The sequence below is a fragment of the Monodon monoceros genome, unplaced genomic scaffold (genome assembly GCF_005190385.1).
Source record: "Monodon monoceros isolate NGI ecotype Baffin Bay Population unplaced genomic scaffold, NGI_Narwhal_1 Super_Scaffold_18, whole genome shotgun sequence".
Classification (NCBI taxonomy): domain Eukaryota; kingdom Metazoa; phylum Chordata; class Mammalia; order Artiodactyla; family Monodontidae; genus Monodon; species Monodon monoceros.
In genome coordinates this window covers 135,533,219-135,548,071 of record NW_021703774.1, presented here as the reverse complement: position 1 = coordinate 135,548,071, position 14,853 = coordinate 135,533,219, and the positions used below count along the sequence as shown (strand labels likewise).

Genomic DNA, 14,853 nt, shown 5'->3' with positions numbered 1-14,853 from the left:
ACCAAATTAGTATTGCCAGATTTAGCAAATAAAAATATAGGACACCCAGTTAAATCTGAATTTCAGATAAAAGGTAAATACCTTTTGGTATATTTGAGACATACTTTCACTAAAAATTGTTTATTTGAAATTCACATTTACTGGGTATCTTGTATTTTATCTGGTGACCCTAAGACAAACCCACCCTGTTAGATTCTCAAGGAGTGAAATGGTTTATCCAGGGCCCCTGACTGTAGGAAGCAGCAAAGCTAGGATTTGAATCTGGGTCTGCCTGATTCCAGGTCTCAACCTCCTTCCTTTTACAAACAACCTGCATACTTAGTCCATATGTTATTCTGCCTCAATGGCCCTTTCTTATGCCTGTGTCTCGCACACCCTGGGGGATCCAGGTAGGACCCACTCCAGGCCACAGTTAGGCTCAGGAAATGTTCCTGAAATGTGTTTCCTTCAGCAGAAAATAAGGAGCCCACACATGCAGGTACTATTCTAGGCACTCGGGACACAGAAGAAAAAAGATTAATTCAATAATCCTCCAGTTGAGCTTATCTTCTTGTTGTCAGGAGACAATGAACAAAAAAGCAAGTAACACCTACAGTAAGTCAAGTGATGAGTAGTATTACAGAAAAAAGAAGAAAACAGAAAAGGGAGATTCGGAACACCAGGGGTAAGGGAATTGCAATTTAATAGAGGTGTTGCCACACACACACCAGAAAGGCAAAAATGGAACAGAAAAATTCACTGGTGAGATGTGACGCCATGGAACTCTCACACGCTGCTGGTGGGGGCAGAATTGGTCCCCACTGTGGAAAACTGTTTGGCAATATCCCCTGAAGCTGAACCCGTACCCACCTTAGGACACAATTCCAATCCCAGCTACGTGCCTACAAATATGTACCTATAGTCACCAAAAGGCGTGGACTAGACGTGTTAGAACATTCAGATCAGCACTATGCATAATAGCTGGAAACAACCCAAATGTCCATCAGAAGTAGGACAGATCAATAAATTGTAGTATATTCATACCGTGGAAAATTATACAGCACTGGGAGTGAGTGAACCCATGCAACTTGCAGCAGTGTGGATGAATCTCACCCACATAAGGTTGAGTGAAAGCCAGACATGAAGGATAACATACAGTATGAGTCTGTTTATATAAAGTCCAACAGCAAGGAGATTGAATCTGCGGGTTTAGGAGTCAGAATAGTGGTTACCCTGAGTAGGGGAGGAGGATAGTGGACTGAAATGGGGGCACCGGAGGGTCTTCTGGGGTGCTGACCGTGTTCTGTTTCTTGACCTGGGTGCCCACTACAAGGACATGCTCACCGTGAAAAACGACCCCGCTGGTCACCTGTGATTTAGGCACATGCTACATCTACGTTTAACAAAAAGTTAAAAAACAAAATAGGTGGTCAGGCCTCACTGAAAAGGTTCTTTGCTTGCAGGAGCCAGAGATAAGGAAGAGACCGATAAGAAGGAGCTGTATGAGAGCAACAAGCATTTCCTGGGCCCCTACAACCCTGTCAGCCCGTGCCAGAACATTCTGCGTGTTATCACGGTGACCACCTACTCCCCAACAGCCCTGGGCCTTCCTGGGGCGATGGGGACAAGGGAGGAGGGGCAGTACCAGCCTGCCCCAGTGCTTCCTCCTCCCTTTCCATCCTTCCAGGCTCAATTCCCTTTACGTTCCTTTACATGCTTTCCTTGACCACAAAGGCCCATCCTGTGGGCTCCCAACCCCTCTGGTCTGTGCCACAGTGCGTGGGCCGTGTCACCAGCTCTGGGGGCAGGGGCCATGTTATCCCTTCTTTTGGAGCTCCTCCTCAAAGTGTTTGACACTCACGGATTCACTGAGTATATGGCCCCCTGCTGACCTCTGCATATGCCTGGTGGTGTTAGGGCGTCCATGTACGGCTCGCTCTGGGTCTGCCCATGTGTGTCAGGATCTCCATGCCTTTGTTTCAGGAATTGGGAGATTTCCTGGGGCCCCAACAGGTAAAGGATCTGCTGCTAGCGGCCCTGGAAGGGCTGAAAGGTGGCTCAGAGGCTTGGGGCAAGGACTCGGGGGAAATGATGCAGCTGGCCTCGGAGGTCACACTCAGCTCGGTGCTGGAGCGGTACCGACACAGGGCACTGGAGGTGGTAAGGCCCTCTGGGGGCAGGGGCTGGGCTGGGAAACCCCACAGGGCCCACTCATCCCTCAGGCAGGGCAGGGCTGGTGGTGGCTGAGTTCCAGATGCTCCCAACTTGCAGGTGAGAAAGAACTCGCTTATCGGCCCCCAAGACAGCTCAACTATCAAGTGTGGGGTGGCGGAGGGCAGCAAAGACAAGCTGTCTCCCAGGGAAGGGGCAGCTGCTCTGTCTGCCCGTCTCCCCTTTTCTTCCCTCTGCGCCCTCCTCTCCCCTCTCTCTCCCCGCACCCCCTTCCTTCCTTCTCCTGTCTCCCTGCTCCCCCATCACTCCCTTGGCTTCTCCACTTGGCCCTCTGCCTGCTCCTGGCCACCCTGGCTGTACCCCAGATTCCAGAAATCATGCAGGGTATCTATGTGCACCTGAGCCACATTCAGAAGCCACAGGCCCAAGAGGTGGCCCTGCTGCCCGTCTCTCTCCTGGCCAGCTCCTTCATGACCGAGGTCGTCGTGGCCCTGCTCATGTGTCCCCTCCCACTGGACAAGTACCAAGTGAGGGGGGCTTCCAGCCACTACACTTCAGAGGGTTGATATAGCCCTGTTCCTGGGCTAGGAATCCCTTCTTCTACCAGAGGAGCCCCTCGCCCTCCCAGGTGGTCCCTCTTCTATGATCTATGATGCTCGTGACAACCGTTAAGTCCTTCCTGAGCACTGCCAGGTGTCTGTGCTGCACATTTGTATGTTTTCTCACAAGTGTAACAACTCAATTCTATAGATAAGGAAACTGAGGCTCATGGGAAGCTTTCTAGCCCTAGGCACCTACTGAACAAGCAACAGAATGAGGACCTAAACTCGTATCTGACCAACTCCAAGCCCAGAGCGCTTCAATGATGCCATGAAAGTAGAACTGAGTGTTGGTCCTGATTCTGCCTCCAGACGCTCTGTGATCTTGAGTAGCCTGCTTGCCCTCTCTGGGCTTGAGTTTTCCCCCAAATGCAAAAGGAAGAAATAATCCCCCCATTCTCACCCCAAATGGGTGGTCATGACAAGTAATGCAGCCGGTCGTGCTGAGTGCCTGCCCTGTGCTCCATGCTGTCAGCCTTCAGGGACCTCTGGTCTGATGGGCAGAGGGGACAGTGGCCAGATGGTGATGAGCTCGTGAGCAGGGGAGACAAATCTGGCTGCTCCAGTCTCCCAGCTCAGGAAACGCTCTCACACCTTTGAGTGAAAACAAGGCAGAAGCGTGTGATCCACATCTTAAGGTAGTTGGTTGAGAGTGAATGGAAAAGAATTATGCAGAACTGTGCAAGTGAGGTGCGCTTCTAACCAGGAGAGCTGGTGTCATTCATAGAAACCAAGATCAGTGCAGGGGTGACACACTCCCATCTCCCACCTGGAAGAATTTAACCCTTTCTGGCTTCACTGGAAACGAGGGAGTTTTCTTCTTGGAGCCACTAAACATTCAGACTCAAGACTGCCAGGGCCATACCTGACCTCAGTTACTCAGGATATAGGACAGGGCAGAGTCCTTACAGCAGCCTGTGTAGCAGGCCAGACAGAGCTGGGACAAAATTTAAGGAGGCCTCGCTCTCAATTGCCACTCCTGTGCTTGCCTGATTGGAGGACCTCCTTAAATGTTGTGCCCTGGATGCCTCACTTTCCTCAATCTAGTATTGGCCCCGGTCCTCCCAGGTGAAAGGTGTAGGTGCTGCCCTGGCTTAAGTGGCTCAGGCTTCAAAAGAACTAGTGTCTCTTACAATAACTGTCTAGACTTTGCTTCCAGGATCCCCACAGGGACAAGCCCAGTCACAAGAGTCACTGCACCCTGAGAAGCCCAATGCCACAGCGTCCCCAATGGTCCTTCTAGTTAATTTATAGTTCCTCCAGCCCAGACGCAATTTACCAATTGGGTCATTTTTACCGTAAGCAATGTTGCCTAGCAACATAGTTGACATACTATCTTTATCAGGTTTCCAGGGGAACGGAGCTGGAAAGTTAATGGAAGGTTCAAATCTTAAGCGGAAGGGGGAAAGGGTTTTGTTAACCCTTTAGTGCACTGGCCCTGTCAGCATTTTCACCTCCCCACGATAGGAGTGCCTACAGGCTGGTGCCTGCTGGCCCAGATGCTATCCCCTGCCTGGTATACTGCTTTCTAAGGGACAGGAGTGGGCCCTCCTTGACATTATGTGACAAATGCAAGATCCAGGCCCCAAAGGGCTCCTTGGCATAGAAGAACAGGCATAGGCTTTGGAGTCATCAGGCCTGGTCACTTCTGGTCTCTGTAGCTCATTAGCCGGGTAGTCTTGGACCGGTGATTTCACCTGTCTGAGCCTTAACTCCACATCTGTAAAATTAGAATAATAGCCCACCTTGAGGGTCAGTGTAGGAATTCAGTGACCTCGAGTATCTTGACTATCTTGCTCACGTCTGCCGGCAGAGAGCAGATGCTCGATATTTGCTGAAGTAATAAATTGTATGCAAAGCCCCTGGTAAAGTAAGTACCTGAGTCATCGGGTTTTCGATTATTGTTAGCCCCCCGCCTCTTAGGGAGCATTTTCTTGTCCATTCCAGAAATTTTCTGGTACGTCCGTGGATGCCATTTCAAAGGCACCTTCCCTTCACCCTCCCCAAACAATTGGGTGGCAGGGTGTGCCCCACTGCCCTGGCCCCCACTAACCATCCCCACCCTTGACCCCCCAGCAATGGAGCAGGGATGTGGAGGCAGCTGATACTGCGCAAGCCCAGCCGTGACATCCGAGACCTCCTGGGTCTGCTCCTGACCAGCCTGAAGGAAAAGCCTCTTACCCAGAAGGGCCGGGCCTCCACCGTGCCCCCAGCGGTGAGGACACCCCACCCCGCTCCATCACTGCCCCATCCCCTCCTCCGCCCTCCTCCCCTCCCCCTGAGTTCTGCACACCCATCTTCTAGTTCCCTGCTCTTCCAGGAACTAACTGTGTGGCCTTGAGCAAGTCTGTCTCTGGGCTCTTGTTTGTGATCCACTAGGACGACAATAGTACTGTTAATTACGGTGACGGCAGCAGCCTGGAATAGTGGACACAGAATGACCTGGGACTCGCAGACCTTAGTCTGAGGGCTGGCTTTGCTCAGGTCTTGTAACCTGAGCAAGTCACTTCACCTCCCTGAGGCTCACTCTCTTCCTCTGTAAATGGAAACAATAGTATCCACCTCGTATGGCAGTTGGGAAAATTAAACAAGGTAACTCGTTCACTCATTTAGCAACATAAAATGTTTAAGTGCTTCTGCTGCCAGTCTCAGAGGTGGGCCCTGGGAACACGGAGGGAAAGGGCTCTGACTGCAGGAACGGGGCTGAGTGGAGAGACAGATTTCTCTCTGCTTCTGTCACCAACCCCCTGGTCCTAGCCAGCTGGATAATAACCCCCACTCATCTCCTTGCTTCCACTCCAGCCCCTCCAATCTGTACTACAGCTAAAAAAATCTTTGAGAAATGCACATCTGCTCTTCTCAACCCTCTCAATGGCTTCCCATAGCCCTTGAGAGTAACACAGTGCTCCTACCTGTGTGCTACAAGGCCCTGCACCCCTCATCGGCCTCGTGCCCTCACCCCTCACCGTGATCCTCTTGCTTGCATGGGTCCAACCTCGTTGTTCTTTGTCAGATCTTCTTCTTCTTCTTCTTTTTTAAATATTTATTTATTTGGTTGCGCCGGGTCTTAGTTGCAGCAGGCGGGCATCTTAGTGTGGCATACATGTGGGATCTAGTTCCCTGACCAGGGATGGAAGCTGGGCCCCCTGCATTAGGAGCATGGAGTCTTATTCACTGTGCCACCAGGGAAGTTCCCTGTCAGATCTTCTTAAACACTGCTATCTTCTGTCACAGGGCCTTTGCACATAGACTGCTATCCACCAAGTTAACTTCTGCTCAACCCTTAGCTCTTATCACCTCCTCAGGGAAGCCCTCCCTGATTTCTCTGACCAGATCAAATTGGTGCATATTATACTTTGCTTCACATACTTTATCTTGGGAGAGTTTACCCCAGCTGATTTAACAATACTGTGTGTGTGTTGGGGGGGGGGTGTCATTTGGGTAATCAGTGAGATGCATGAATTCAGTGCCTGAGCCTGATATCCCCAAAGTCCAACATACACCTGGCACACAGTAGACTCAAAAATTTTTTGTTGGATTGATCAATTTATTCAACAGGTATTGAGCACCTACTATGTGCCAGGCATACTCATAAGTTCCGGGGATTCAGCAGAGAGCAAGACAAGCTGGTGGAGGGAAGCAAATAAAGAGGAGTGAGTGGTATTATCCCTTTACAGAAGAAGATACTGATGCTCAGAGACATTCCACGTCTCATGTAAGGTCACACAGCTAGTGAGTGGTGGTGCCAGGACTCAGATCTCCCGCCCCGGAATCCCATGCTTTACCACTGGATCTCTCTGCCTCTCTCCCCCAGCACTGAGTTCCATGACTAGGGCACCAGCACCCATTCCTTCCCTGGTTTGGGCATTCATGCACTCCTCCTCTGAACACTGTGTGTTGGTGTATTCTCATGTCATTCAGAGGAGGCAGCCTAGTTTAACGGCCCTCAACGAAGAGGCAACTGGTGTCCCCCTCACCATCTGTGTGCCTGTGTTATGAACCAGAAAGAGGCAGGGCTCACTACAGCGCATAATCTGAAAACCTGGCTTCAAGTCCCAGCTCTGCCCCCAGGAGGCTGGGTGACCTTGGGCAAGTCTCTTCACCCCTCTGAGCTTGTCTCCTCCCCTGCACAGTGGGATGAAGACTCTGCCTCACAAATGTGGGAAGAGATCCTCCCACCATGATTCTTCCAGGGGTGTGTCAAAGGCAAAGGGTCGCTGTGATTGTTCTGGGGCAGGGCTCACCCAGAGAGCCAGGACTTGGGGTGTGGTAGTTGGGGAGGAATCTGGGCTTGCCCAAGTTGGGCCAGAGAAGAGCAAAGATCCAGAGCCAGCCTCCTAGAGAAGCAGTCCAGGCCCTGCCAGGAGTGCTGGGACATCTAACAGACCCCGCCCCCTGCCCCACCAGGCAGCCAGCGGCCTCTGTGAGCTCCTGTCCGTCAACAGCTGCATGGGCTACATGAGGCGCATCTACCCCCAGCTGCTCCTGGCCCTGCTCATTCAAGTCCATTACCACATCGGCCTCAACCTGCCTGGCCACGTGGTTTCCTGCAAGGACGCCAAGAAAGACGGAAAGTCCTCTGGTTTCGTGCCTGTATGGTATGTTCCTACTGTCCCCGGCAGTAGGGGGAGGGCCACCAGCAAGGGCCCTTCCGAAAGTCTTTAGGGCAATTGATCAGTAAAAATTAGCTTTGGGACTAGAAGAGAAAACAGACGTGCACTTTTTTTCTTTTTTAATCTATTATTTATTTTTGGCTGTGATGGGTCTTTGTTGCTGTGTGTGGGCTTTCTCTAGTTGTGGTGACCGGGGGCTACTCTTTGTTGTGGTGCACGGGCTTCTCATTGCAGTGGCTTCTCTTGTTGTGGTGCACGGGCTGTAGGTGCATGGGCTTCAGTAGTCGTGGCTTGCGGGCTCTAGAGCGCAGGCTCAGTAGTTGTGGCCTCCGGGTTTAGTTGCTCCGTGGCATGTGGGATCTTCCTGGATCAGGGCTCGATCCCATGTCCCCTGCATTGGCAGGCGGATTCTTAACCACTGCGCCACCAGGGAAGTCCTCAGGTGCACACTTTTATGAGAGAGCCAATCATGTGTTCAACAACTGTTTGTGAGCAGCTGCAGGGCATGTCCTCTGCTTAGTGCTGGATGGCAGGGAAGAATCAGCTTCCCCCAAGGAGCTCGCCATTTCGGTTTTCCTCCTCCCTCCCTAGAGATATTATTTGTATTAGATTTGTACGCAAGGCCGAACCATTTTGATTTTTATTTATTAACTGGAACAGGTAATATAGGCACACGGGTAAAAATCTCAAAAGGCATTAAAAGGGAGTCTCTGTTCCTCTCTTTACCCCAGTCATCTGCCCTAAGATGACTAAGAACCCCAGGTTCTTTCTTGCCCTTCAGAGGGGGCTGATGTAGGGCTAAGCCCACGTGTTTTCATTCTCTACTTTTATACCAATGTTAGTGGACCTTACACAGTTATATATTTTTGCTTTTATTGTATACCATATCTCTGATATCATTACATATAGAGCTGCCTCATTATTTTTAACAGCCGCATAATATCCCTCTGTGTAGATTCCAATATACCATCATTTACTTAACCAGGATCCTCTCGATTTAGGTGCTTCACAGCATTTTGCAATTAGAAACAATGCTGCAGTAAGTGAGGCTGTTTATATGTCTTTATACTTACATGTGATTGTATATGTAGGATGAGCTCCTGAAAGTAGAATGGGTGCATCAGAAGGTTTCTGTATTTAAATATTATGGTGGAATAGGAATATGTGGTGGAAAAAGTTCTTGACCAGTGAGTGAAGGGAAAATGAAGGACCTCCTAAAGCACCCAGTTTGCCAAATTGCCTCCCACAGAGGACACCACCGCCAGTAGTATATGACACTATTTATTTCTCCACAGCCTTGCCAGCACATTCTCAGCTTTGCCAATCTGAAAGTTGAAAAAAATGGTATTTTGCTGTAATTTTAGTTTGTATTTCTCTTATTATGAATGTGGTTGAGGTTTAAATGCCATTTCTGTTTCCTTTTCTGTCAGCAATGTGTTCTTGTTCTTTGCCTAATTTTATATAGGACTGTTGGGAATTTTTCTTATTAGTTTGTAAGAGCTCTTTATATATTAAGGACATTAACTCTGTCATTTGTATTCCAGTTTATCACTTAACCTACAACAATTTCATGGTCGTTTGCTATTCAGAACTTTAAAATTTTTATGCAGTCCAGTTCCTCAGTCTTTTCCTTTTTGGTTTCTATTGCGTGTTATGCTCAGAAAAGTGCGCTTTGAGGGATAGAGGGCAAGCAGTTGTGTAGCTGGGCTTGAAGTCAGGACACTTTGGGTTTGAGTCCTGGCCTATAACAGTGCTTTGCACTTTGGGTTAAACCAATTTAACCTCCTGGCAACTTGGTTCCTTGCCAATGAAATGGGGTAAGCAGTTCCTACCCTGATAGGTGTGTTGTAAGGACAAGATAGGATCTCGTCACAGGACGATACCATGTGCTGAGGCTGTGGAGAGAAATTTGTCTGGCAGATGGAACTGATGGTGGGAGAGACTTGGGTGGAGGGAGGTCTGGCCTGTTGGGGGCAGGGTGATATGAGGTCTCAGCCCCCTTGTTTTGGCAGCTGGGTGGTCAAAGTGGTGAAAATCCTTCTGCTGAAGATGGGCTGCTCATATGAGGCTACCTTTCTGGAGGACCAGGGCGGCTGGGAGCTCATGGGGCAGGCGGAGAACCACCACCGTGGAGTGTCCCTGCTGGCCAGGTGAGGCCGGCGACCCCCAGGGCAGGGGTTGGAGGGAGGGGAGAGACCTCAGGGTCTTTGGAAAGACCTGGGTTTGCATTTCTCTCTGGATAAGACCCTTCCCTCACTCCATCGTCTCTCCTCTGAGACTGGCAGAGTATCATCTACTTCAGAGGGTAGACAATTCAGATGTGAAAGATAGCACACACTCTACAAACTGTCGTTATAGCAGTACCTGGCATTGCAGAGCACTTAGGTTATTTATAAAGCACATTTCTCACCACATTATGAATTTAGTTCCCACGCTAATACAGAAATTATGGTCTAGCCGAGCAGTTTATAGTGTGGCCTTGGAGCAGGTCTACATGTGTCTGAATCCCAGCTTACCACTTCCCAGCTGTGTGATCCAGGGCAAGTTCGTTTCCTTCTCTGTGTCTCAGTTTTCCCATCAGTAGTATGGAAATAATAACAGGGCCCACCTCCAAGATTTAGGGTGAGGATTAAAGTACTTTGAACAGCCCCTGGCATATAGTAAGAGTCCAACACAGGTTAGCTTTTATTATCATCATGCTGACTGGTGGGGCAGGGATTTTTTTGGGGGGGGTGGCAGGGATTATTAATGCACATTTTGCAGGGGAGGGTGCCAAGGTTCAGAGAGGGACAGTTATATACCAAAGGTCACACAACCAGGAAGTGGCAAGACTTGGAAATGACCTGCTGACCCCGATCAGGGCTTTTCCCCCCAACCACACACAGCCTCCCAAGGGGTCAGGAGAAGGGTGGGGTGGCACCTTGATTTCTCTAATGTGGCTCCTGCAGGAAGTGTCTGCTTCTTAGCGCTGCACGCTGAGTGTCCAGGATGGTGCTCTCCCCAGGGGTCTCAGGATACAACTGCATTTATTGAGCACTTACTATGCTCTAGGCACCATGCAAACAGCCATACATTCATGGACTTCCATTTAACCCTCACCATGACCGATGAAATAGCACTATTATTTTCCCAGTGTTACCCATGAGGAACCTGAGACCCAGAGAAGTTAAGTGACTTGCCCAAAGTCACACAGCTAGTGGTAGGGCCAGAATTTGAACCCAGGCTGTCTTACTCTAGACTCTACTCTTGGCTGACACACGTTCCTGGACTCATTGATTAATGAAGCATAGTGCAGACTTGAGGGTGCATCAGAATCATCTATGGGACTCGTTAAAACACTGATTGCTGGGCCCCACCTCTAAAATTTCTGATTCAGTTAGCCTGGGATGGGAGCCTGAGGATGTGCATTTCTAACAAGTTCCCAGGTGATGCTGATACTGCTAGTCCGGGGGCCGCACTTTGCGTTTTTTTTTTGTTTTTTTTTTTTTGCAGTACGTGGGTCTCTCACTGTTGCGGCCTCTCCCGTTGCGGAGCAAAGGCCCCGGACGCACAGGCTCAGTGGCCATGGCTCACGGGCCCAGCAGCTCCACAGCATGTGGGATCTTCCCGGACCGGGGCACAAACCCACGTCCCCTGCATTGGCAGGTGGACTCTCAACCACTGCACCACCAGGGAAGCCCAGGGGCCACACTTTGAAAACCACTGGCTTAGTAGAATGAACGAGGCAGCTGGAGTGGGGAGCCCTGGGTTGGGGCTGCAGCTCTGCCATTTTCCAGCTCTATGACCTTGCGCACTTCACACTCAAAGCCTCTGTTTCCTCATCTATGAAATAGGTTAACAACAGTAACCTACCTCAAAGGGTAATGGTGAGGATCAAATGCAATAACTACTTGAAAGTGTATGGCTGCTGCCTGGTGCCTAGTGAGTGGGTCCTCACACCCTTTCCTTCCTGTCTCTTCCTGCTGGAGTGGTTCTGTGCACTCAGGGGTCTTAAGCCTGTCTTTCTTACTGATTTGCTCTGTGCTCTCAGGCAAGTCACTTTACCACTCTGAGCCTCAGTTTTCCCATCTGTAAAGTGAAGCCGTTAGACCAAATGGTCTCTGAGATCCTGTCCAGGTGGGAAACCCTGGGGATGCAGGAACCCAGGTGACTTGGGCTTGCCCAGAGTTTTGAGTGTTGGGGCTAGGCCCCCACCCAGCACATACCCCTGGGGCTGGAGAGCCTAAGGGCACTGTTCCCCCACCCCCTGGGCCATGGTGCACTACTCCTGCCAGGAGCTGTGCCGCATCCTCTATCTGCTCATCCCGCTCCTGGAGCGAGGCGACGAGAAGCACAAGATCACCGCCACTGGCTTCTTCGTGGAGGTAGAGACTGGGCACTGGGCGTGGGGCAGGGGTCCCCCCGGGCCTTCCCCTAAGCATAGGCCTCAGTTCCCATTGCTGGTCATTTCTCCTGTGCAATAGGTACTTAACACTTTAGAGTCTTTCCTGAACATGATTTCTTTTGAGTAGAAAGGCTTTGTAGCTCTCTCTCCCTCCTCCCTCCCATCTCTCCTCTTCTTTCTACCCCCTCCACCCCATTCCACTCTTCCCAGACTCCCCCTTGCCCCAGGCAACCACCGACATTTGCTGGGCACCTCTGTGTGCCAGGTACCAGACTGGAGACACAAATATGAATTTGACTCTGCCTTGCTCTCAAGGAGTTCTTGGTATGGGAGTGGAGACAGAGTACACCCCAATTATAACACAGGGTACTATAGAGTGACTTGTGCTATGATGGGGGCAATTCAGGCTGTGGTGGGAGAACAAAAGTCTTGGATGTGTTGGGTGGGGGAACATCAGGGAGGCCTTCCTGGAGGAAGTGACAACTAAGCTGAGTGAGTGTATGGGGGTACTGGAGTGGGTACTGGGGAGAGATGAGTCAGGAGAAGGTTGGTAGGGTTGACCCCAGAAGGAAAGACTTGCCAATAACAATAGCCAACGTTTATTGAGCACTTACTACCTTCTAGGCACATTCTAAGAGCTTTACACATATCGATCCATTTAATCCTCACAATAATCCCATGATGTATATACTATTCCATCCCCTAGTTTAGAGGAGGAAACCAAGGCACAGATTTAAGTAACTTTCCCAAGGCCACACAGCTCGTTAAGTGGCTGATCCAAGATTCAAAGCCAGACACCTGGGCTCTAAAGTACACTCTCTCTTTCATTTTGTGTGTGTGCTTGTGGTTGTGTATGTGGTAAAAAAAAATATATTTCATGAAAGTTACCATTTTAACCATTTTTAAGTGTACAGCTCAGTGGCATTAAGTGCATTCACACTTTTGTGCAACCATCACCACCATCCATCTTCAGAAGATTTTCATTTTCCTTCCCGAACTGAAACTCTGTACCCATTAAGCACTAACTCTCCCTCCCTCGTTTCCTCAGCCCCTGTAACCACCATTCTACTTTCTGTCTCTATGAATTTGCCTATTCTAGGTTTCATATAAGTGGATTCATCAATATTTGTCCTTTCATGTCTTGCTTATTTCACTTAATATAAGGTCTTCAAGGCTCATCCATGTTGTAACGCAGGTCAGAATTTCATTCTTTTTTAAGTCTGAATAATATTCCATTGTATGTACATACCACATGTTGTTTCTCCATTCATTGGTTGATGGACATTTGGAAAACCCACTCTCTTAACCGCCATCCCATCTTCCTCTTGTGACCTGCTGGCTGCCACACAGTGGGTCTGGGCTATCACCAGGGTCCGTACAGTGGGGCTCAGAGGCTCACTGTCTGCTCAGACAGTGGAAGGTTATGGAAGGCTTCCTGGAAGAGGTGCCATTTGAGCTGGGCCTTGAGTAAAGATTGCCGGGTGGACACAAGGCAGCATGGCAATCCCGGCACTTCTTGCACCTTTCTGCCCCTCCAGTGGACTGTGAGTTTAGGGAGTAGGGACTACATTGTGTTTATGTTGCATCCCTAAACCCAGCCCCAAGAGGGCCCCCAAGAAGTGGGGATAGGATGGATGAGTGAGCACCCAAGTGAACACTTTGCCTGGCTGTGCAGGCACCAGCAGAATATGTCACCTCCAGGAGGACAAGAATGTGTCTTGGAGCCAGGAGTCGGGGTTACAGCCTTAGCTCTGCTGGGTCTACTTCTAATTTCCCCCATGACCCTGGTGAGGAAAGGGAAAGTGCCATTTCTTGAGGGGCTGCCACATGCCAAACACCACGCTGACCTCTTTTATCTGCTACCCCATTCATCAGCACAGCAGCCCTGAAAACCAGGAATTGTGAAGCTCATGTGTCGGCGAGGTAAGAAGCAGTTTTCAAGGTCACACAGCTCAAGTTGTCCAGAGAGATTCAGACCAGGTCTGCCCGCCTGGCTCCTCTATCCTGGTCAGCCTCGTGGGAGAGGCGGTCCTCTCTCTATCTGTTAGTGGCTGCCACAGGGGCTCTTGGGGAGGGGGGTGGAGGTTGGACCTCCCGTGTCCACAAGGTCAGGGACAGTAGGCTTAACCTTTCCCAGCATTCCCCTGGAGCCCTGAGCAGTGGCCCTCCCTCCCTGTGGCAGGGGTCCTCATCCAGCTTCAGTCCTTCTCCTGGTCCCCAGAAGAGGTGGCCCGCTCCTGGCCAGAGCCAGGCCCACCATGTTCACAGTGGTGCTTTGATGTCGCTCAGATGTCCCTCCCCGGCTCCCCCAGCCCCCCATGCTGTGACTGTGTGTGTGCTTGCTTCTTCCAATGGCGGGTGAAGTCCTCAAGGGAGCTGTGACCTTCGGCAAGTTGCTGAACCTGTCTGTGCCTTGCTTTCTTATAATACAGGGATAATGAATTGCCCATCTCATAGGTTTTTTTTTTTTTAAGCAAAAATTTTAAATCTTTTATTGTTTCACTCTTATTTTGAAATAATTTTAGATGTAACAGAGGAGCTGTAAAAATAATGAGAAAGTTCCTATATATCCCACAGCCAGCTACCCCCAACGATAACAACTTACATAAAAATAGTACAATAATCAAAACTAAGACATGGGTACAATACTATAAACTACAGACTGCTCAGATTTCACAGTTTTCCTCTCATGTCCTTTCTCTGTTCCAGGATCCATTCCGGATCCCACCTTGCACATTAGTTGACTTAATGGGACCTCCTTCATCTCCTCTAATCTTGTCTGTCATGGCCTTGGCACATTGAAAGACTAACTCTAGGTATTTTGTAGAACGTCCTTCCATTTTGCTTTGTCTCATGTGTTCCCATGATTAGACTGAGGTTACGCATTTAGGAGAAGAACGTGTACAGGTGATGTGACCTCTCAGGGCATCATGTCAGGGGCCCCATGACCTCTATTTTAACTTCTTATTATTGATGATGTTAACTTTCATCAGTTGGTGAAGGTGGTTGGGACTGTGAGGGTAACACTATCCTTTTGTAAGTAAGAAATATATGTGAAATATATTTGAAACTAGGCAACTTAAACTTTTACCCCCTAATTTTAGCA

The 14,853-nt window shown here is 49.6% G+C and overlaps 1 protein-coding gene across 1 annotated transcript in view; it reads left to right on the top strand.

Annotated features, from left to right (window-relative positions):
* The window catches only part of MROH7 (maestro heat like repeat family member 7), a 43,469-nt gene that overhangs the window by 17,646 nt on the left and 10,970 nt on the right, over positions 1-14,853 (top strand). The window contains 7 exon segments of the mRNA XM_029230296.1: positions 1,443-1,555; positions 1,963-2,139; positions 2,517-2,671; positions 4,827-4,965; positions 7,158-7,348; positions 9,376-9,512; positions 11,612-11,727. Coding sequence (XP_029086129.1) covers positions 1,443-1,555; positions 1,963-2,139; positions 2,517-2,671; positions 4,827-4,965; positions 7,158-7,348; positions 9,376-9,512; positions 11,612-11,727 — 1,028 coding nt within the window.